The sequence below is a fragment of the Salvelinus alpinus genome, chromosome 25, assembly GCF_045679555.1.
Source record: "Salvelinus alpinus chromosome 25, SLU_Salpinus.1, whole genome shotgun sequence".
NCBI classification, from domain to species: Eukaryota; Metazoa; Chordata; class Actinopteri; order Salmoniformes; family Salmonidae; genus Salvelinus; species Salvelinus alpinus.
The window spans coordinates 9,174,152-9,196,573 of NC_092110.1; the positions used below are offsets into that span (position 1 = coordinate 9,174,152).

The following is a 22,422-nucleotide window of genomic DNA, read 5'->3' on the forward strand; positions in this document are numbered from 1 at the left end:
AGTTGGAACAGTTGCGTAATTGAATAGTACTTTTTTACGCCTCGTGCACAGAATAGCTTCTTCAAAATTAACATCAGAAATACCAACAATCAGTGAATAAATCGTATTTGTTTTATTTGAAAATTAACAAGAAATAAGTTAAGCACATGCAGAGACATCAAAACAAACAGAGAAAGATAAAACGCTGACATTAGGCTGCACATAAAAATCACACATTTTCTGGTTTGAAAAATACCACAAAAGACATACAATTGTCATGTATAAAGAAATACACATTTTATTTATAATGCATTTCCACGTGGAATTTAAGATTGCTATACAAGATTGGGTTGTAAATATGTTTGTCAGATATTTAGCAAATAAACCAAAGCAATGCGTAAAATGACAACATCCATTTAAAAAGTAAGATATCTGGAACAGACGGGTGTTTTTCGCTTCACCTGTGTCACGCGTTCCACGAGACCTTATTGACCTTCATTCATGCACATTGTAACACATGGACATATTCATCGTGGGTACTACAAGTTTGGGGAATACAACATTATTTTACAAGCTCAAAATTGTTTTAAATACACTAGCAATGATTTACGACTGGATATACAATCATTCAATGGGAACACTTTACAGTATAGGCCTATTGTATTATTACTCATACACATTCTTATACATTAAAGTAACAGTCCTTATGCACCAGGTGCATGCAAAAAAATATTATCAATGTTTTCTGTCATCCTTTTATCGAGCACTATAAAAATGAGAAGATACTAAGAAGTGTTGAGGACTGGTCTGGAATACACACCTTGATAGTATGACGCCTCTATTGCGGATGGGTCCATAGCTCTGCCAGCCATGGACGCGCTGCCGAGGGGTAGACTGGAAGACATACTTGAGCCGTAGGAGGAGTATTGCAAAGCTTGCTCGTAGGCTTTCAAATCCAGTTTGTGCTGTTGCTCTGAGGATGACATTAAATTATTTATTGAAAACGGGTGGTTGAATGAGTAATGGGGATCCCCTTTTAGGTGCAGATGGGACTCGTGCGCCATCGAGTGCGGAGGTAAAGGGAGAGAGGACAGGGACGTGGCCGAGCTGGCCACGGGGTGGAGAGGTGGCCCGCTGCTCTTTAGTTCAGAGGCGCTGCTACTGCTCCTGTGGTCCATGCTGTGAGGGCTGGAGGACTGGTTGGAGGTGGAGAGAGAGTTGGAGTCCACATTCCCAGTCTTGCTGTTGGTGTTCTCGCTCGAAGGCGACCCAGAACCGGACTGGTCTTTCCTTCCGTCCCCTTTACTTGAAGATATCTTTCTATTTTCGCATTTGAAGCGCTTTTGTCTGCGTAGGTAACAACCGTTCTCGAACATATTTCCTGAATCTGGGTGCAGGGCCCAGTACGAACCTTTGCCTGGCTTATCCGGTGACCTAGACACTTTGATGAAGCAATCATTAAAAGACAAGGAATGGCGAATAGAGTTCTGCCACCTCTGTTGGTTCTGTCTGTAGTATGGAAATAGGTCCATTATCCACTGATAGATTTCGCTAAGCGTGAGCATCTTGCTTGGTGCTTGCTGAATGGCCATGGTTATGAGGGATATGTACGAATACGGAGGCTTTGCGTGCGGGTAGCTTCTCCTGAACGACTTGTTGTCCCTTGCTCGGTTCAGGTTGGGCTGAGTATAGGACATTGGGCTCATAGTAGGGCTCATGCTCGCGTATGGATTCATAGCGTTCATGGAAGCCTGCTGAGCCGACATCGCGCCCATGTTCGAGGGGCTAAGGGCAGTGCCCATTGACTGTACCCCTCCACCCATTCCGTTCATCGCACTGGACGCGCTCGGGGGCATCCCTGTCATTGTCCCGGGGCTTAGTCCGGCTCCCAGGCCGGGGTTGGCGTAAGACATGTTGAAAGAACCTGAGGTCATATTTCCATTAGTAGACATACTCATGTAACTGTTCATACTGTTCATGGAACTCAATCCTGCATTCATGCCGTTGTTCACCATGGGCGAATATACCTGGAATAACATGAGAGAAATGTGATCACAACAATGCATTGGTCTTCCACACACTCAAAGTGCTTACGTTTTTTATTATTGGTTTTTATTCTGCTGAAATCGACTGTGTAATAATGTTTAGCCAATAATAATGAATAATGATTCATATTAGGCTGTTAAACACAAAATATTTCAAAACTTAACGAATTTAATTAATTCGATTTGACTAAAAAACACGAGATTCATTTTGAGAGCTTTTAAACAGCAGCATCAAAACAGTGCAGCCTGGTCCATTTATATGATATATCTCAAACTCAAACAATATTGTTTCATTGTGTTAGGGCATATAATGCGATTTTGTGCTGCTTTTCAAGCAATGCAATAATTTAGATGAACATTTTATGCAGGCCTATTGTGCACAAACAGAAGGTCAAGCAAAGTGTATTCACCATATTATTGGCATGGAACAAACGAATTAAGATTGATTTGAAATATTCCACTGACTGCAACTTTCTTTTCGAATAGCATGCATTGATAAACATATGCCATGATCTCGCTGCATGATGGCTGGTAAATATTCAGTGCCAAATCCCATTTTTACGCACTTGTATAATGGGATTTTATTTCTTGTTAAAGTGCCAATATCTCAAGTCAGCATTCGGCCTGCTGTGACTGCAATGTGCACTGCTGCCACCCGGCGTGCTTGGCCGTCTCTCGTTCTTTAGGATACATCACCAGGTTGCATATAGTGAAGTCTATGCCCAAAACAGCCCAATATTCCATAAACAACAACAACAACACTGTGCTTTTAGTTTTTTTTTTGAAGGACACTCAGTGCAGTTTGCTAGAAAACATGCATCGCAAAAACAAAAACGAAGTTATAATTGTTATTCTAATACACAAATCGAATAAAACTGAAATACACATAGCCTACCTCTTGTGCGTCATTGTAATAGCTGCTCCAATCTGGCGTTTCGTGACCTTCCATTTTCACTGTACCCAACATTATGGTTGATATCCACAAATCGTAAACATGCAGTTCCTCAGACTGGAGTTTTGGAGAAATGTATCCTAGGAAACGGTGCGCTGTAACTGGTGGGATGTTGAAGGAGGGTTAGAGTAAAGAAGTGAGGAGATAGATGTTGAATGCAGTGTGACCTGTGAGTTTAGATCTTCCCCTAATACGTAGGCGGTACAACCCACCCACTTTTTCAGTGTTCATTTGCCTGGCTCTTTTTCCCTTACTGAAGTCACCCCTCCGGTGCCCACAGTTATTCTGCGTCTTTACAGAGAAAAATAGCCCAGTCAAAAATAATGTTTTCCCCTCCCTAATAAGGTGTGTAAACATTCCATCAGTCAGAAAGCAGGGTTTGAAAAACAGCCGAGCATGGCATTTGTTGTTGTACAATTACGCACTTGGAATTATATCCATAAATTAAGGTATTTCATATGCCATGGAGAAAGCCTGGCATAAACCAAATAGACAGGAAACTAGATTTACAACCTAGTATTTTAGGTCTTTATGATTAATCATGAAGGGAATTTTAATGAAATAACATGTAACAGAACCGTCACTGTTTATGCCTATAATTTCAAATGATCCATTACCAACACAGGGGCGCGCGCGCCCTACAAATTCATGATAATATTTGCTCTGGCTCACAGAAAGTTGTCTATAGGTATCAAAATGTTACATTCTGCGAGAATTGAGAAGGCGTTAACATTGAGGATATTGGATATTCTTATCAAAAATATTCACTTATAAGCAATGAAGGTTTATTTCTTTATAATAATTTAATTTATGTGCAGACTATGCCCATATATAGGATTTAATTGTAGCCTACGTAGGCCTGTGTTTCATGTTTAATGTTATGGCCTCTGGACAATGGAGAAGATAAGTGTCAACATCTTAATATGCGTGAAAAAAGCTTCCCAATATTCCTCTGCTCTGTTAACTGGACGGTAGCCCTACAAGCAGTTGCAGCCAGGTCCTTCGATTCTAAACCCGTTAATGAGGGAATAACAGCGATAATTATCCCTTTACATGAGATTATCTCAGGGTGATCTCTAACGCCATTAGGGAGAGAAAATCGATTTGTTAAGGCCGGATTAAAACCTCCCACAAAGCATGGTAAATTAGGTTTACTGCTGGATTTGAAATCTGACACGGTAGATATAGCCAGCCCCACAAAGCCCTACAGATGAACATGGTTGTTTTACAGATATTTACGCTAATAGATTGCTTTATTCTATGACATGAGTCTTTATGATCACATGTTTATTATGGCACAGAAAAAAAAAGGAAAATAGAATCAGAAGATGAATTGTCCCAAAGAAATTAGAAGGGATGAATTACATTCCACATTTGATAAGCTTACTAGACAATATTGGATTTTATGACAATAATATTTCCCGAAGGCCTACACATCCAGAATGAAAACTACAGAGCCAATAGAAAAAGGCATAGGCCTATGCCGAATTGAAACTATACTTCTTCTGTCGATTAGAAAAGCCTTTGAGCTTTGAACACGTTCGCATTTTGTAACTTTTTATTTAGTTCAGTTTCCAGTGCTTGTCCGGTCTTAGGCAGTCTCAGTTCTGCACCCACGTGGTGTCTGTTTTGTCCAGCCTAGTTGTCTGGTTTGGTTGCTAGGAGATCCTCCCAGCCACCACGAAGAAATGGTGGATGTCATATCTTTCCAAAAGTTTGTAAACATTTTACCTGCCAACGTGTTTATGAGATGATATTCAGATATTTAAAGTAACGTCAATTTCAGCAAAGAGCGGTGTCTTGTCACTTCAATAGTTTTGGAAAAGGTAAGCGTTGGAATTTGCTAACGTTAGCTAATCTAACGTTATTCTCGTAGCATTGGAGTGGTTCACTGCTGGCAACATTGTAGCTCGTTAAACGGGGCGTATGACATCTTTCAAACTTCACTAGCAACAAAATACACACTGTGAAGCTGTTATACTGACAGTGCTGCTACTTTTTGTAACACAGTAACACAAATCTTAGTATCAACAGTTTGATCATCATCAGTTATTGCATAGGCCGCGTAATCCTACATAGAATAAGCATCAATCATGTCATATATCACGTTTTAGGCTACCATTTGTTTTTATTGCTGTGTGTATTAATCATTTTAATTGATGTTTCATAATCACCCATTGAAAAAGAATACCTCTTACTACTCACCAACTTCCATCCTCAGTCCTTTACTTTTTTGCATGTTTCACTTTCCAACATTTGGTCACGTTGATAGACATGGAGCAACATGCTGAGAAATAAGGTTCTGAGCCACAGCGAGGAGCTAAAGCTGAAGAAGGAGTTAGGGGTGCTACGCAATGAGTCCCAGTGTGAATTCCTACAAATGAAGCAGCTGTTTTTCAACTCCCACACAACCACCAGCACACAGGCCCAACCACCAGACTCTCTCCACACACTGGAGTCATCAGGACTGATGGAAGAGGCTACAGAGGGACCCTGTGGCACATCGGACACACCCCAAAATAGGACCTCACAGATGTCTGCAGGGTCAGTCAGCCTGTTGGAGTTCCATGCAGATCTGCTACAATCACCACCTGCCTCCTTACCACAAAGTGCACTCCTACTAGACATCCATAAAACAAAGTCTGAGGTGAGCAGGAGTCAAGGAACCACACGTATCAAAGGAATCAGTGAAGGGAGAAATTCAGTTAATTTGATCCTGTCTTCTCCAGGCCAGAAACCTTCCCAGAAGCCGGCCATAGCTCAGCTAGCAGGGACGACCAAAGTGGTGTCCATGTCCATGAGGCCACAGCCTCCCTCTAAGCCCAGGTCAGAGAGGCCAGCAACAGGGACCAGGATGTTTATATACAAGAGCAAGAAGGAGTCAGAGCAGGTGTCGGAGAAGGAAGCGGCGGAGAGGCGCATCCGGAGATCCAACTTCTTCAGCAGATGTCTGGCTCTGAGCTCGGACAACACCGACAACAGCAGGAACAGTGAGGACTCGGGCTCCGAGCAATCCCACGGGAAAGCCCCACAGAAGGTCAAGAAAAAGAAAAGGAGGAAACAGAAAGATAGGTCTACGCATGCACCAAGGACGCCCACTAACGACAGAAGCTCAAAGAGCCAGAGGAGTACCATGGCCCCTAACGGTATCCACAGTGTCAAGTCCACCACAGAGCTGCTGGAGGAGGCACGGGGCATTGTAGGGGCCGAGGGTGCAGAGAGCCAGAAGGACACGGACCCCCAGCAGAGACACCCAGAGGAGTCAGTGGCCATGACTATGGGGCTTGTCAGAGGCAGAGGGAGGACGGTGGATGAGATCATTGCCTCCTTACAGAGAGGGGACAGTGATATGCCATCTGCCTCAGACCAGATGATCAAGGAGCTGATGGAAAGAGTGCTGGGGGACAGCTACAATGCTGACAACGAGGTGACAACACCATAACAAAAGGACAACAACATATAATATGCTGAATGATCACAAACATTTTGACCTTTATACTTTTGGTAGAGATTTTAAATAAGCACGGGGATAGTCAATTTATATTAGTTATATAAACAGGTATTCAATGCTCATAGCAATTGCACTTGTATTGATTAATGACAATCTTTGTTTTTTTTATAACATTTAATCATTTTTAAAGGAAGAAAAAACTGTGGAATCGGAGGAGAGAGAAGAGAATATTAGCCATGTACAAACAGAGGTAATGCAGAGACTAGAGTGGATTTAGATTTTTCACAGTTCATTGAAAAATAGGTTTTCAGAGCATTTGAGAACATTTTTAAGTGTAGAGGTTTCTGTTATTAAAGTTGTATAAAGCCTTGATAAGGAATTCTGTTAGTATGATAGTTAACATTAACAAATGTCTTATCCACATTTTCCCAGGGTACTCCTCAGAGGTCCCCGGTTCCACAGAGGATGTTGTGGGTAAAGAGGGAGACACCTACCCCTCCAAGACCTGCTGAGTCCCCTAAAGTCACATCGGGGGTCTACAAGATCGCTCACTCACTGTCTGAACGAGAGGCAGACGGCGATGACTCTATGGTCTCTGCTCTTCCACAGAAGGTAATACTTGGATTTATGTGGTTGTCATTGTGTGAAGTTCAATAGTTGTAACTGTACTATCAGTTTATCTTGTTCACGCCTCCCACAATTAGAAGACAAACATTTTTTTTTGTGTTTTTTGTTTGTTCCCTCCATCAAAGGTGACTTATGCAGATGTAATGACAGCTCGAGGAGATACCATAGCTCCTTCTCAGAGACCAGCGAGGGTGTCTTTACAAAACAAAACCATTCAAGGCCTCTCCCCTCTAGCAACATGGGCCCCCAAAGCACAGTAAGCGTCTTGTATTCGCGGTCAGTCTGGTTGATCATGAGAGTTGTGAGTTGTTGTATCGAACTGATTTTGAGTTGTGATCATTATTGGAGGTTAAACTACTACTTCTATTACAAACTTGGGTATTAAATACAACCACATACAACACTGCACTGTCAAATAAATAGTGGTTTTCTCCTAAAACATGAAGACATGTTGCTTAAACCCTGTATAATCATGGTCGTCACTGTGTTATCCCTGCTTGTTTTGAACAAAGTTGTTTTCTAACAACCTCTTCAACTCACTATCATTAGTAACCATCTCCGACCTTGACTTTAATGGATTGGGCGGGGGTGGCATTGGACGGAGATGAGCTCAGTTCCAGGGAGTCTCTCTGTAAATAAAGTGACTTCTAAGCTATCATCAAAACTCCCCACCTGATTCTCGGAGACCCATTGACACAGAGAGTAATTATGCTCCTAGCCTAACACACTCTTTAGACTGCTCTCTCTCTGTCTGGAGCCTGGTGCAACCACACACTTCCTTATAACTGACTCCTTACTCACCTAAAGAGACCAGATTTACTGCCTCCTCCTGCTGCAAGTGCTGAGTTGGAGTTGTGCCACACCCTCCCACTCCTTCCACTCCCCTCCAACCCCATTGACGAAAAAATGGAACCAAAACAAGTGCCATTTAATTAGGGGTGTTTTTCAGAGCTTTGGTTCACTGAAAGGTTTCTGTTGGGTATGGATAAGAGGCTGTATAAGCGGGCCAGGCTGCCAGCCTGTCTGCTGATGGTACATGGATTAGATAAGGAGCCAGGCTGAAGGCAGTGCTCAGGTCAGCTCCACTCCACAGTTATGGAATGCTCATTTCATTGAAAACAAGGCGAATGACTCCAGGGTGACCTTACAGGTTTGCCGCTCCGCTAGCTGAGCTGGGGCATGCCTACCTAACCCAGAGTGCCAGAGAGATGATCAATCTCAGGAGTGGCAGGCCATAGTGAACATGTTGGGCTCCAATAAATTTGTCCAGTGTCTGTCAGGACAGGAGGTGGGTGGTGGGTGGTGAAGGGAGGCCGGGCCTTTCCCTCCTAGCACAGAGAGGCCACACACAGAGTCTCCAGTTCAAAGAGTGGTGAGAAGTTATGGCAGGGATGATCTGAGCAAATAAACCACCACCTCATCTGCTTACGCCACAGAGAATGGTTCATCTGTTAGGACAAGCCCCAAGACCACTGTATTGCTTGTAGACGTTTCAAATATGTGGATTGTTTTTGAATCGTTGACATTCTTCAATATAACAAACCAGTGGGGTTTTGGTTCAAAGCAAAATGTCAGTTGACTTCTCCCTTTACCATACGTGATAATACTGTATGTTGGGTTTTATATATACCCTGTGTTATTACAGACTAGGGAAAGAAGTCAGAAATTCTGTTACATTTAGATACAATTGAAGGTAAGCATTACCTTGGTCCTAGATCTGTTTGTGTTCTCACCAACTCTATTGCTATCATTGTCAAGCCAGTGACAAGGAGTTGGCATGATGGCGCAAACGGACTGGCGAAGTAAGAGTATCACAACATTGTAGTCATTACTGTTCTAATTCTCTCCCACAGTGCAGATGGGTACAAGACCATTCACCACCTCTGTACAACCCCAGTCAGCCAGGCCCTACCTCTGGAGCTGCAGCTGGCTTCCCGGGTCTGTCACACCTCTAGCCAACTCAGTGCACCACCACAGTTTCACCAACAGAGGGCAGCACTACAACACATCGCTGCCCAGCCTGACAGACACAGGTAAAATGCTTTTATTACATTTTTTATTTAACCTCTATTTATCTATCTCTCCCAGGCTCTGCTTCATAAGTTGTTTTCTGACCAAAACCTAGACTTTATAGCAACATTTGGAATTGAAGTGCTGGGATACAGGGTTGCATTAAATTATTTAGTAAATATGATTTGGTCGTTCTCTCCACTTTCTCTCTCACTACCTTCTGCACTCCACGTGGGGAAACTTTACATGTCAGGAGTATCATTACAACAACCTCATATCATGTAAAACTATTGAATCTCTTTGCAGGATAGTAAATGAAGGCGTGCCCTGCGTGGCGGTGACTGAGTCTGATGGAAAGGACTGTGTGAGTCACCTGCCTCCCCAGACTTCAGCCAGCTTGGCTGACTGGCAGAGGATCGCTGAGTTTTACGTAGAGAAGCCCAGGATGATGCTTCATGGACAGGCGGTGAGGAGGATCAGCACTATGTTTATACAACTTTTCCCCCCAAACATTTTGTCTAGAAAGTGTTTCATCATCCAACAAGATGATGCACTAGGTGGCACCAGACATATTTGTAACTCATTAGAAACAGGAGGTTTTTAAAGGGACTGCTTATAACATGATACTAACACTGTAGCTATCTGGGATTGTTTAAGAATGTCAAATGTTTCACTTCCAGTTCCGCATTATCTTTTTAATGTCATGTGTGAGTTTGTTTTATTCAAGGGGCCTTTTCATTGGTCTAGATGAGTCACCTGTCTTGAAGTGTCTATCCTCCCAGTTCTCTGTGTGTCTTATACAGTATCTCTCTCCTTCCTCCCAGACCTCTCTGTGTTCCAACGAGCTGAAGATGTTCTGGCACCCAGCGCCTCCTAAGTTCAGCTGCTCTCCTGCATTCGTCAAACACAAACTCTTTCCCAAGTACCAGGTAGTGTAGTACTGAGCCTCTGATGTTTACCGACGGACTTGTAGGCTACTTCCCTCCCAGACAGTCAGTCCACATGGACTGTTAACGGAGGACTTAACTCTACTCTATTTGTTCCTGGCTGTGTTTTAGTTGAGACTTGATGGGGGAACATTGGAGATGCTCTTTGATCATTACATTACAAGATGCCCTACTACTCTGAAAGTTAGATAACATTAACAAGGCCACATTGATCATGCCTTTTTAACCAAAGATGTCCTGGTGAAATATAATATCTTTGAATATCAAATATCTTTGATATATGTGAATAATAGCTTTGATATATTAGAATATCAAATTGCACGTGAACCAGTTAACCAAACCTCGCCAATGTGATCTCACCCTGCTGTGTTTCTATGGTGTTTGTTACTCAGGCAACGCAGAACGATCTCTCCAGAGAGGAGCTCTATGGTGATCTGCAGGACCTGGTGGAATCAGCCTGTGACCTGACAGAGATGGAGCCAACCACCTCAGTGGTCAGTGTGTGCTTTAGTTACCCCCCCCCCCCCCCCTCCCCCCAAACTAAACTAAACAAACCCCCCTCTAGCATGCCCTTACGAACGTGTTGGATCTTCCTACAGGAAAATGTGCTGTCCAGAAAGTTCAAGTCTATGATAGACTTCAGAGTAACTGAGCAGTCACCTCAACCCTCCATTGACGAAGAACAGGTGAGTGTATATGAAAAATGTCATGTCATTCAATAACACGATAAACCACTATCTCACCACCTAAGTAGAGGTTCTGACCATGGTCTCACTATTCACCATCTTGACCCAGTTGAAGAGGCCCTTCTCTGCCCCACACCTCAACCCTGAGCCAGAGGCCTTCCTCAAGGTATCATGTGACTTTGCCACCGTCACCAGAGAGCTGGAGGTGGTTCGGCAGCAGCTGTTCTCCACTGTGCTGGCTGAGGAGATCCAACCCCAGGTTACTCCCACTGTTCAGCAGGAGGCCGACCACCAAGCCCCCGCAGCAGGCCCCAACACAGAGGAGCTTACCCCAGCCCTCAGCCAGAGTCAACTCCAGTACAGGAGGGACCGAGGCAGGGTGATGATGGGGGAAACAGTCAGGAGAGGCAGCATATCCCACTCCAAGAAGAAGGTCGCCAAGGGTGGGAAGAAGTTGTGCCCTGCCAAGCTGGCCTACATCCATGAAAAACTGCAGGAGCCACCACGTACTCTCATCAGGTAGGCAGGCTTACAGTACTGCAATTCATTTGGCTAACAAAGCAGTTATAGAACTTCCAGACTAATGTGCTTTCATTTGGATATACAGTAGACCCATGTTATTGCTGTATTTACAGAATGTATACATTTCTTCTTTACATCTAATCACCCTGTCTGTGTTGCCTGCCTCCTGTGTTCCCAGGAGTGAGTCTGTGTGCCAGCTACTACCCATCAAACCCACCACGTGCCTTTCAGAGGAGCCTCCCCTCCCTCTCCCCTTGCCCCGCTACCCGAGCCTACCCCTGGTGCTGGACTTTGAGAGCTTTGCCGCTGACCAGGGTGGCATCCCCGACGTGCTCCCTCCCCGGGAGTGGGTGAGGGATATCTGGGATGCCTGGTTTGACCAGCTCTTCCCCCCACTGGAGGAGAGCAGCAGCACCTCCAAGAAAGAGTCAGACTCCTCTAAGAGGGCCCCCAGCAGCAGCCTCCAGAGCGGGGCCCTGAAGAAGCCTGGGGAGAAGGTCCTGATGCTGGATGAGATACAGCCTCTGGACTGGGTGGACCTGTCTCTGACCCTGGACCAGGGCCTGACCACAGGGGACCTGGAGGGAGAGGTGGCCAAGCTGTCCCAGGCTATTGCCCAGCAGGACAGACCCAGCGCCTTTGACCTGTGTCGCAGGGGGGCGCTGCAGAAGAAACTGGGCCGGCTTAACCAGGCTCTGGAGGATCTCAATGCCGTAAGTTTAGTTCACATTTTCAGTAGGCTAGCAGAGGTTTGGTTCTGAAATAGGACAGCCATGGAGGAGTGTGTTAGGTCGGAATACTGTAATTGCAGTTGGAAGCTAGTCAAAGTAACTTGATTTAGACATTTATTTATAAGTATATAAGCTAGCTAATAGGTTTGACCTGATTTCCCTACTAGCTTCATTTTCCTCCTCTAGGCCTAGCTTCTGATGATAAATGGTTAATGTTTTGTTGTTTCCACGCTAGGCCATTTCCCTAGAGCCCTACCTGCTGGATGCTTACTGGCACAGGCACAGCATTTATCTGCTCAGAAACAACCAGAATAGTGCTTTGGATGACCTGAACTTTATCATCAAGCACACCAAGAAACATGCAGGTAAGCCCACCACAGCCCAAAACCCTGTGTGTTTTATTAGTTACTGTAGATACAAGTGATTCACGGTACATACAGCGTGATGATGCACTGACTGACTCTGCCAAGGTGAAAGTGATTGCACTTCTGCTGAATCTCTCACTTGAATGAATTTCAATTCCTCATTTCATGAGCCTTTTAGTTTTTTCGCTCTGGCACGTTCCATCTGTATTTTCAAGTTAGTGAGTGCTCCATTGATTTAAATGTTAGTTCCTTTTTGCCAATAGGAACTACATCTTTGTTGACTATAGTTATTGTACATTCTGTGGCATTACACTGCTGCTCGATGTATTAAGGAAATTCTGGTGATGTACCCACGGTTAAGGATGCAACTGGACTTATATGTGATTTGATTATGGTTCATGACTGTACAGCTATAGCTCTTCCTCCTTTCTAGACTACAGTACAATACATTACCAACCTTTTATATGTGTTTACCAGATGCCTTCAAGTCCAAAGCAGAAATCTACAGAGTGAGAGGAGAGACCACCCTGGCTATTATAAACTACACTCAGGCCATCAAATGCAGACCTGAAGACGATGACAACTATTTCAAGAGGGCTGAGATGTACGAGAAGAGGAATGAGATTCTACTGGCCATGGAGGACTATGCCAAAGTAAGTCACGTTGCCACTGACATCACTGGGTCTCAAAGCACTCTTAGGATGTAGTCTGGGTTTAATACAGTCATCTAAGGTAGAAAACCAACAACGTGATATTGTGTATTGATTGAGAAGAGATTCCACCTCACTCCAGGGCTGACCTCTGGATTATTTTGCCAGCATAAGCCACAGAACAAGGGCTTAACAGGAGACTGCTGTGACTGGGGTGTATGTCTGTAATCTTTGTCTTCCAGACGTTTTCCATCAACCCAGGGAGAACGGACGCTCTGTTGACCCACGGCCTGCAGTACTTCCACAGCTGTAACTGGATGGTGGCTCTGTCTGACTTTACTCTGCTGCTCCAGCGCGATCCCAGCCATGCCATCGCCAGGTAATCAATGGGTGTGTCTCAAATGACACCCTATTCCCTATATAGTGCACAACTATTGACCAGGGCCCATAGGTAGTAGTGCACTCTATAGGACAGGAATGAGCATCTTTGATGGGGGTGTGGCCCACCAAAAAACGTCCTCATCATGAGGGGCTGCAGTACTCACATCCATACCCCCCCCCCCCCCACCTGTGACAGCGAAGATTTTTTAAAATAGTTTAAAAGTACATTTCCTGCAATTCTGCACATTTTGGCATGGGGCGTAGACAAAATGTTGTTTTAAAGCAAGTTTGCTGCAATTCTACATATTTTGCCATGGGGCGGAGAGAAGATTTTGCAATTGTAACGATCTTCTTCATCTGAAGAACAGGAAAGATCGGACCAAAATGCAGCGTGGTACGTGTCCATGTTACATTTATTTTAACTGAACACAGAATACAAAATAACAAAAGTGAAACAATGAAAATCGAAACAATCCTGAAAGGTGACACAACACAAAACAGGAAACAACTACCCACAAACACCAGGTGGGAAAAGGCTACCTAAGTATGGTTCTCAATCAGAGACAACGATAGACAGCTGCCTCTGATTGGGAACCATACCAGGCCAAACACATAGAAATACAAAACATAGAATGAAAAAACATAGAATGCCCACCCCAACTCACGCCCTGACCAAACCAAAATAGAGACATAAAAAAGGAACTAAGGTCAGGACGTGACAGCAATTTTATAACTAATTTCATGTAATTCTCCTCACCTTGCCATGGGGCGAAGAGAAAAATTAGCAGTTTTACAGCTAATTTCCAGAAATTCTACACATTTTGCCATAGGAGGCAAACATTTGCAGTTTTTAATGTGATAACTGATGATCAATGGGCTCTACCCCGGTTAGTAGTTTGACAATGATTACTACACGTTTAGATAGCTGGCCGCTAGACTAACTTACCAATCCAAAAATGTTTTTCTGACATAGGCTAATTGAGTGACTGCTGATGCACAACCAAATTTTTAAAAATTGCAGCTTGTGTATTCTATTATTCAAATGATTGTATTTTTTTGGTGTGATATTAGTCTGCGGGCCTACGAAAGGGGGGCTGCGAGTTGCCCATCCCTGATATAGGGAATAGGCTGTCACTTGGGACACAGATAATGCCAGCGTTAGGCTGGAGTTTAGCTCACAATCACGCACAGGTTCTGTCTCTCTCCCTCTCTCTCAAAACACACACACACACACACACACACACACACACACACACACACACACACACACACACACACACACACACACACACACTGAAATGTCGATTGACAGTCAGTTGTGTTACCCTCCATAATGTCAGTGGTGTTACCCTCCACCTGTTATAACCCATTATAACACATAATGTCTCGTTATAATCTGGACATACCACAGGACGTACAGGGGCAGGATCTATGCTAAGGTGGGTCAGTACCAGGAAGCCATCGAGGACTTCTCCCTGGCAGTTCACCTGGACCCCAATGACTGGCTGGCCTTCTACCACCGAGGCTGTCTCCTCAGGAAGAGGATGCCTGATATTGCCCTCCAAGACCTCAGCACCTCAGGTATTAGACAATAGATAAATATACACTTAATTGTACGGATGTCCTCAGAGAGGAAAATCATTTCCACAGTCCATTAGTTACAAACAACATCATCAACAAAACCTCACCTAACCCCCATTTCATGCTATTAATATCTTCAATCCAATGTGTTCTGACTCGAAGAGTGGTAGCTTTCAGTTTACATTAACCCCCAATCAGAGTTTTTTTAGGCTATTAATATCTTTCCATTGTGTGCTGGATTGAGGAGGTGTTGTGTTATACAGTCCTGTGAGTACCACAGAGATACAACTTATTGTTATATTTATTTCTGTGCCACCAGTACTCATTAATGATAGCCAAGAGAACCTGAGTGCCTTCCTGCACAGGGGCCTGCTCTATACGGAGCGACGGCAGTGGCAACAAGCCCTGTTCGACTTTGAAGCTGTGATCAAACTTGACAGGTAATACCACTGGGCCTCTCGCTTTCACAGAGTGGATCCTTTCTTCTGAAAAGAGCAACAGGGCTTTGAGTGAGAAGGAAGAGAAGGAGAGAAGGAGAGAGGGGGAGAGAAGGAGAGAGGGAGGACATTTCGAAGCTAAATATTAAATAAGACTTGAGATGTATGAACATTTTGAATGATAAGAACTAGAATCTTTCTTTAAGTCTAATAATTGTTGTGAGATTAGAGATAAGTTATATTTCCTTTAATGTTTTCCCCCACTTTGTGATGATTTCTTGTTCCTGTTAGGTCTGTAGCACTGGCCCATGTGAACCTGGGCTTGATCTTCATGTTGAATATGGGCCAGAACTATGAAGCCATCCGAATGTTCAGCAACGCTTTGAGGGTGGACCCCACCTACATCAGGGGATACATCTGCCGGGCCCAAGCCTATCGTAATGTAAGCATTTCAAATGTCACGATGCGGTCACCAGGATTTTCAGGTTTTCACTTTATGATGTATAAATCATGAACCTTATTCTTCACCAAAAAGGTCAATGATCTGAAGAGAGCGCTGAAAGATCTGACACGAGCCACACATATGAAGCCAGACGCTCAACAATTGTATATCATGAGGTAAAGGTTCTTACAGAACTTTTCTGTCACAAACAAGCTAGTGTCTTAGATTTAGAGTGGGCCTTTCCTTGTATCAGAGGAAGGATATCAGGCTTGAGTTTTATGTCTGTAAAAGGGACCTAAACTATTCTTTAGTTAAGAATACAAAAGTAGTACAGGATTCTCCCCAAAGAATATAAGAGGGGTGCTGTGCCACCTTGTGGACTGGCTGCACCACTATGTAGCTAGAATTTAAAAAAAAATCCTTTATTTGTTGTCAATAAAGGCTCTAGATTGCAGGAAATGGTAGTTACAGGTGTTCGCAAACACAAACATCTCTGGATCCCCCTCCGGGCCTCCTCCCGCCTTACTCATCAGCACCATGGACTCTACAAAATGTCGAAAGCGTTCCACAGGGATGCTGGCCCATGTTGACTCCAGTGCTTCCCACAGTTGTGTCCAGTTGGCTGGATGTCCTTTGGGTGGTGGACCATTCTTGATACACACAGGAAACTGTTAAGCGTGTAAAACCCAGCAGCGTTGCAGTTTTTGACACAAACCGGTGTGCCCTGTCATCTACTACCATAACCCATTCAAAGGCACTTCAATCTTTTGTCTTGCCAATTCACCCTCTGAATGGAACACAAACACAATCCATGTCTCAATTGTCTCAAGGCTTAAAAATCTTTATTTAAACTGTCTCCTCCCCTTCATCTACACTGACTGAAGTGGATTTAGCAAGTGACATCAATAAGGGCTCATAGCTTTCACCTGGTTTCACCTTGTCAGTCTATGTCATGGAACATGTTGTATACTCAGTGTATATTGACATATCCACAATGCCCTCTCTGTGTTTCAGGGGCCAGTATTTGTGTGACATGGAACAGTTTGACCTGGCCACGTTCTGTATCCAGTACGCTGCAGAGATGAACAAAGGTACAGCGATTCTAATCAGGATCCAGGAAGCATAACATGAGTTCCCTGACCCTGACTGACAAGTCCTTGTTATCTCACAGACTGACACTATATGGCAGGAACTTACTGATTACGGAGTAAGAATCATGGCTTCACAATGAGCAATGCTGTTGGCAAGAGCACAAACAAATCTGGGACCAGGCTAATACTGACCAGTGACCCTTCCCCACCACCAGCACTAGGGTCATCTCCCATCCAGCAGGCTGCTGTCCAGTCTTTCCTGGGGAATGATGCCAAAGCCATTGCCTGTCTGGAGGCAGCCACCAACAACCGACCTTCACCTCCCATCCTCATTCTCCTGGGCAAGACACAGATGAAGGCACGCAAGTTCATGGTGGGTTGTTACGTTCTGGGTTACCATGCCTTGTCATGTATAGGCTAAAGCTGAATGATCAATGCTGCCCTGTTTCCTCCAGGGATTTTGTTTGTTTGTCTTCCTCATTCCAATCATTAGGCCTGTAGCTTGATGTACTACAGTACCCATAATGCCATGTGTAACATCCGGGTTGTGTCCTAGTGAAGATGTTCTGAAGCTAACATAATGGCGTCGGGCAGCTTATCAATACAACTGGCCTACTTTTCTCAGCATGACATTTTTATAGCAATAACCATGGCCTAACATGCCCTGTCATCAGGGGAGAGTAAGTGTCTTGGGGGAGTTGGTGACGTGTGTGTATCACAGGCGGGCCGGTGACACCTTATTTGGGGAGGACATGCTCATAGTAATGGCTGGAACGGAATTAATGGAATGGTATCGAACACATCAAACACATGGTTTCCATGTGTTTGATGCCATTCCATTTACTCCATTCCAGCCATTATTTTGAGCCGTCCTCCCCTCAGCAGCCTTCTGTGGTGTGTGTGTGTGTGGTGACTGTGCTGTAGGAGGCAGTAGAGAGCTTCAGGAAAGCCCTGATTCTGCTGAGCCCCAACGAAACCAACCTGTACAACGTCTCTGAAGCTGCAGAGGTCTTCTATCTGACTGGACTCTGCTACATGGCACTGGCTCTCCTGTTGCAGGTACAGTAACTAGGCGTTGTCTGTTCAGATATCCATGTTATTTGGCTGCATGGCCCCCCAACACTAGCCTGGTCCCAGATCTGTTTGTGCTCTTGCCAACAGTGCTTGGCATGACAGCACAAACAGACTGGCTACTCCAACACAACGTTTTTGAATCCACTGTGTCTTCTAACCGTCAAATCTCAAGCTGTTTCTCTTTTGCAAGGCTTTTTTTTCTCTTCTCTTTTTTCATGCAGTGAAACACCTGTTGTTCATGTTACATAACACATTAACTAGGTACATGCTGTGATTTTGAAATAGTCTATGGTACAGTACATACTGACCTGGCAACGGCCTCCTTCACCAAACTAACACCCCCATTTGAAGATACTGTAATGTTTTCTGACAGGCTTTTGATGCGTTCAGCAACGCAGTGAAGATGAACCCTGACTATGCAGATGCGTACCACCAGCGTGGGCTCTGTCGAATGCGCCTGCAGCAGTCCAAGAGTGTTCAGGACTTCAACAGAGCCCTCTTCATCAACCCCAACCTGTTCCAGGTAGAGGCTCCGTAACCACTGGTTCTCTGGAACTCACTGTCCACCCATGTACAGTATAAGGCTGAATTCTAAATTGCACCTTATTACCTACACAGTGCGCTACTTTTGACCAGGGCCCATAGGGAATAGGGTGTCATTTGGGATGCAGGCTAAATGTACTGTAAAGCCTAAATGTATCTGAAACCACATTATACAGAAGCAGTGCAATGGAACACATTGTGTGGAATTGTTGTGAATGGAGTACATTGTGTCTGAATTTCAAGGTGTATCTGAGCCGTGCAGCCTTCTATGGCGCTAAAGGGCGCTATTCAAAGGCCATCCTGAACTGCAACGAAGCCATTAAGATCCAGCCCAAGAGTGTCAGGGTCTACCTGTATAGAGGAGCACTTAAATTCTACCTGAAGGTGAGATAAATGGGATGCCTTCCTTTGTTGTCTATTGTTGCATCTTAGATGCTGGGTTCTTTACCGATGACTCCGAGAAGTTGTTAATTTGTTTAACAACGGAATATGTTTATTATCAGGTATGAAGGTAAGACCCAGATGCAGACCACGTCGAATATAAACAATAGTTTAATTGACAAACAAGACGAAATGGCAACAGACCAACAGAGAACACAGGTATAAATACACAGGGGATAAAGGGTAAGATGGGCGACACATGGAGGGGGGTGGAGACAATCACAAAGACAGGTGAAACAGATCAGGGTTTGACGTTTATTTCACATTCACACAGGCAACACAGCTAGCCATCACTCTTTGCTTCTTCAGCCTTGCCTCTCATTAGCCAATCACATTCTTTAGAGGGCAGTAACCCAATTACTATTTGTTCATTCAAGCGATAACCCTCTTTGGAATGAATTTGATTGGTTATTCTGAATAATAACGTTTCCAATACACCACCTCTATGAATGTAATGTTGTCTATGATTGCAATGCAGAGTAGGATGATTCACCTCACCACTTGAAAGTGGCTGAGAGATTATATCTCTTCTAGGGTCTTTTACTCACCATTTACTGTTGTGAAAGAGTGGTCATAGAGTCCAATGAGGGCAGATAGGGTCCTGTAATGAAAGCTCTTATTGTTCATGGCTAGATTAAGAGTTATCAATATTGCCATTGCCAGTCATTTTCTTATTTTCATTTTGTGAGGTATAAATAAACAGTTTTATCAGTATTTTTAAATTAATTTCTAGGGTGGTTATTACCTTTGAGAGGACCGTTGTCTTCTTTCATCCGGTTATTGAAACAGGATATAAAGAGTTGTGTGAAGAGAGAAGGTTGATAATAATATAATTATGGGATTTAGCAGACACTTTTATCCAAAGCGACTTACAGTCAAGCGTGCATACATTTTACGTATGGGAGGTCCTGGGATCGAGCCCACTGTCCTGGCATTGTGCCATGCTCTACCAACTGAGATAATGTGTCATATTGGCCTGTGAGAAACCTCAACCAACTGTATTGTCCCAAGGCTCTGTGATAAACATTTTATTTTTTTATTATGTGTTTGTACTTTCTGTCTTTCCACCACACTTTTTTTTAAACTCTTGTCAGTTCAGTTGAGACCTACTTCTCTCTATGCCTCTGGCGCTCAGCCATTAGAGAGTGAGCAGAGCTGCATGACTGTGTGCAATGTTCAGTAGTGTTCTTTGTGTTTAAATTTAGAACGCTTTTGTTTCAGGTGTACAAAGGGGCCGTGGAGGACCTGACCATGGCCCTGAGGATAGACAAAACCTGCTCATTTGCACACTACAACCGTGGAGTGTGTTATCAGCAACTCAAGGAATATGAATTGGTCGGTTTGGGTTTTCTCTTTTTCTTTTCACGTTTGTTGTTTCTAAAGCGCCCTTATGGGAAAACCACATGATTTCACATGTGGAAAATCACATGATTTCACATGTGACATTTCCACATGTTTTGTACATGTGAGACCATGTGTTTTTGGAACAATTCACATGTGATGATGTGGATTTTCACATGTGAAATCATATGAAACCGTGTTTATGGAACACTTCACATGTGACATAGTGTTTTGCTATATATTTTCTGTCAATCGTGATGCACTTTGTTAGGCTACTTTTTGGCCTGCAAATACACTTAGCATGCCTCAGTTGCAATTGCATTTAAAGTTATAGGATACTTTAGATGCGCTTATTATACTGAACAAAAACATAAATGCAACATTCAACAATTTCTAAGATTTTACTGAGATACAGTTCATATAAGGAAGTCAGTCAATTGAAATAAATGCATTAGGCCCGAATCTATGGATTTCATGACTGGAAATACAAATATGCATCTGTTGGTTACAGATAATTGTTTGTTTTTTTACCTTTCTAGGACACGCTTTCCACTAGCGGAACCCCCCCCCCCAACATTCCGCTGAAAAGGCGGAAATTCTAAAATATTTTTGGGAAATATTTAACTTTCACACATTAACATCTTGTTAATCTACCCATCGTGTCAGATTTTTTTAAATGTTTTACAGCGAAAACACAACATATATTTATGTTAGCTCACCACCATATCCAAAAAACACACAGCCATTTTTCCCAGCAAAGATAGCTTTCACAAAACCCAGAAATAGAGATAAAATTAATCACTAACCTTTGAACATCTTCATCAGATGACACTCATATGACATCATGTTACACAATACATTTATGTTTTGTTCGATAATGTGCATATTTATATCCACAAATCTCAGTTTACATTGGCGCCATGTTCAGAAATGCCTCCAAAATATCCGGAGTAATTACAGAGAGCTATGTCAAATAACAGAAATACTCATCATAAACTTTGATGAAAGATACATGTTTTACATATAATTAAAGATACACTGGTTCTTAATGCAACCGCTGTGTCAGATTTAAAAAAAAAAACTTTAGTAAAAAGCACACCGTGCAATAATCGGAGACGGCGCTCAGATAGAAACAACATTTCTCCGCCATGTTGGAGTCAACAGAAATACGAAATTACATCATAAATATTCCCTTACCTTTGATGACCTTTCATCAGAATGCAGTGCCAGGAATCCTAGTTCCACAATAAATCGTTGTTTTGTTCGATAATGTCCATTACTTATGTCGAATTAGCAACTTTAGCTAGCATGTGTAGTACACGTGTCCAAACACTTGCGCAAGTGAACGCAAACTTCGGATGAAAACTTCAAAAAGTTATATTACAAGTCGAATAAACTGGTCAAACTTAGTTGAGAATCTATCTTCAGGATGTTGTTATCATATATATCCAATAACGTCCCAAACGGAGCATTTCTTCATGTCTGTAAAAGTAATGGCACACATTGACATCCCATGTCTAGCGTGCGTGACCAGGAACTGGCAATCTGCCAGACCAGTGACTCAAATAGCTCCCATCTGGCCCCACATCACACTAGAGGCTTCATTCCACGTTCTACTGACTGTTGACATCTAGTGGAAGGCGTATGAAGTGCAAACAGATCCATAAATTACAGGGATTTGAATAGGCGATGACTTTCACATCGACCCTTTTCAGAATTTTCACTTCCTGTTTGGAAGTTTGCCTGCCATATGAGTTCTGTTATACACACAGACATAATTCAAACAGTTTTAGAAACTTCAGAGTGTTTTCTATCCAATAGTAATAATAATATGCATATATTATCATCTGGGACAGAGTAGGAGGCCGTTCAATTTGGGCACCAATTAATCTAAAAGTTTGCTGCTTCAGTGTCTTTATATATTTTGTCAGATGTTACTATGGAATACTGAAGTATAATTACAAGCATTTCATAAGTGTCAAAGGCCTTTATTGACAATTACATGAAGTTGATGCAAAGAGTCAATATTTGTAGTGTTGACCCTTCTTTTTCAAGACCTCTGCAATCCTCCCTGGCATGCTATCAATTAACTTCTGGGCCACATCCTGACTGATGGCAGCCCATTC

At 43.3% G+C, this 22,422-nt stretch overlaps 2 protein-coding genes across 2 annotated transcripts in view; one reads left to right on the forward strand and one right to left on the reverse strand.

Annotated features, from left to right (window-relative positions):
• Positions 1 to 97: 97 nt before the first annotated feature.
• foxa1 (forkhead box A1) lies at positions 98 to 3,105 on the reverse strand. Its single transcript, XM_071365483.1, has 2 exons — positions 2,920 to 3,105; positions 98 to 2,006 (listed from the first exon to the last, which is right to left on the reverse strand). Exons 1-2 carry the CDS (start codon positions 2,989 to 2,991, stop codon positions 765 to 767), a joined length of 1,314 nt encoding a protein of 437 aa, XP_071221584.1. The 5' UTR covers positions 2,992 to 3,105; the 3' UTR covers positions 98 to 764.
• Positions 3,106 to 4,608: 1,503 nt separating this feature from the next.
• The window catches only part of ttc6 (tetratricopeptide repeat domain 6), a 29,815-nt gene continuing 12,001 nt past the window's right edge, over positions 4,609 to 22,422 (forward strand). The window contains exons 1-23 of the mRNA XM_071365023.1: positions 4,609 to 6,415; positions 6,860 to 7,039; positions 7,180 to 7,310; positions 8,908 to 9,087; positions 9,371 to 9,530; positions 9,889 to 9,993; positions 10,404 to 10,505; positions 10,611 to 10,697; positions 10,807 to 11,216; positions 11,398 to 11,932; positions 12,186 to 12,315; positions 12,793 to 12,968; positions 13,208 to 13,344; positions 14,758 to 14,927; positions 15,247 to 15,367; positions 15,656 to 15,806; positions 15,900 to 15,982; positions 16,821 to 16,897; positions 17,113 to 17,270; positions 17,822 to 17,956; positions 18,345 to 18,494; positions 18,758 to 18,898; positions 20,177 to 20,290. Of these exons, the coding sequence (XP_071221124.1) occupies positions 5,261 to 6,415; positions 6,860 to 7,039; positions 7,180 to 7,310; positions 8,908 to 9,087; positions 9,371 to 9,530; positions 9,889 to 9,993; positions 10,404 to 10,505; positions 10,611 to 10,697; positions 10,807 to 11,216; positions 11,398 to 11,932; positions 12,186 to 12,315; positions 12,793 to 12,968; positions 13,208 to 13,344; positions 14,758 to 14,927; positions 15,247 to 15,367; positions 15,656 to 15,806; positions 15,900 to 15,982; positions 16,821 to 16,897; positions 17,113 to 17,270; positions 17,822 to 17,956; positions 18,345 to 18,494; positions 18,758 to 18,898; positions 20,177 to 20,290 (4,788 nt within the window). The 5' untranslated portion in view covers positions 4,609 to 5,260. The remainder of the gene's footprint in view (positions 6,416 to 6,859; positions 7,040 to 7,179; positions 7,311 to 8,907; positions 9,088 to 9,370; positions 9,531 to 9,888; positions 9,994 to 10,403; positions 10,506 to 10,610; positions 10,698 to 10,806; positions 11,217 to 11,397; positions 11,933 to 12,185; positions 12,316 to 12,792; positions 12,969 to 13,207; positions 13,345 to 14,757; positions 14,928 to 15,246; positions 15,368 to 15,655; positions 15,807 to 15,899; positions 15,983 to 16,820; positions 16,898 to 17,112; positions 17,271 to 17,821; positions 17,957 to 18,344; positions 18,495 to 18,757; positions 18,899 to 20,176; positions 20,291 to 22,422) is intronic.

What these genes read in the sequence shown, in the direction of transcription:
- foxa1 (XM_071365483.1), bottom strand. Translation starts at nt 2,991, where the DNA reads ATGTTGGGTACAGTGAAAATGGAAGGTCACGAAACGCCAGATTGGAGC. An exon ending in ATTACAATGACGCACAAGAG is followed by an intron (nt 2,007 to 2,919) that starts GTAGGCTATGTG and finishes ATGTTATTCCAG; the next exon opens with GTATATTCGCCCATGGTGAA.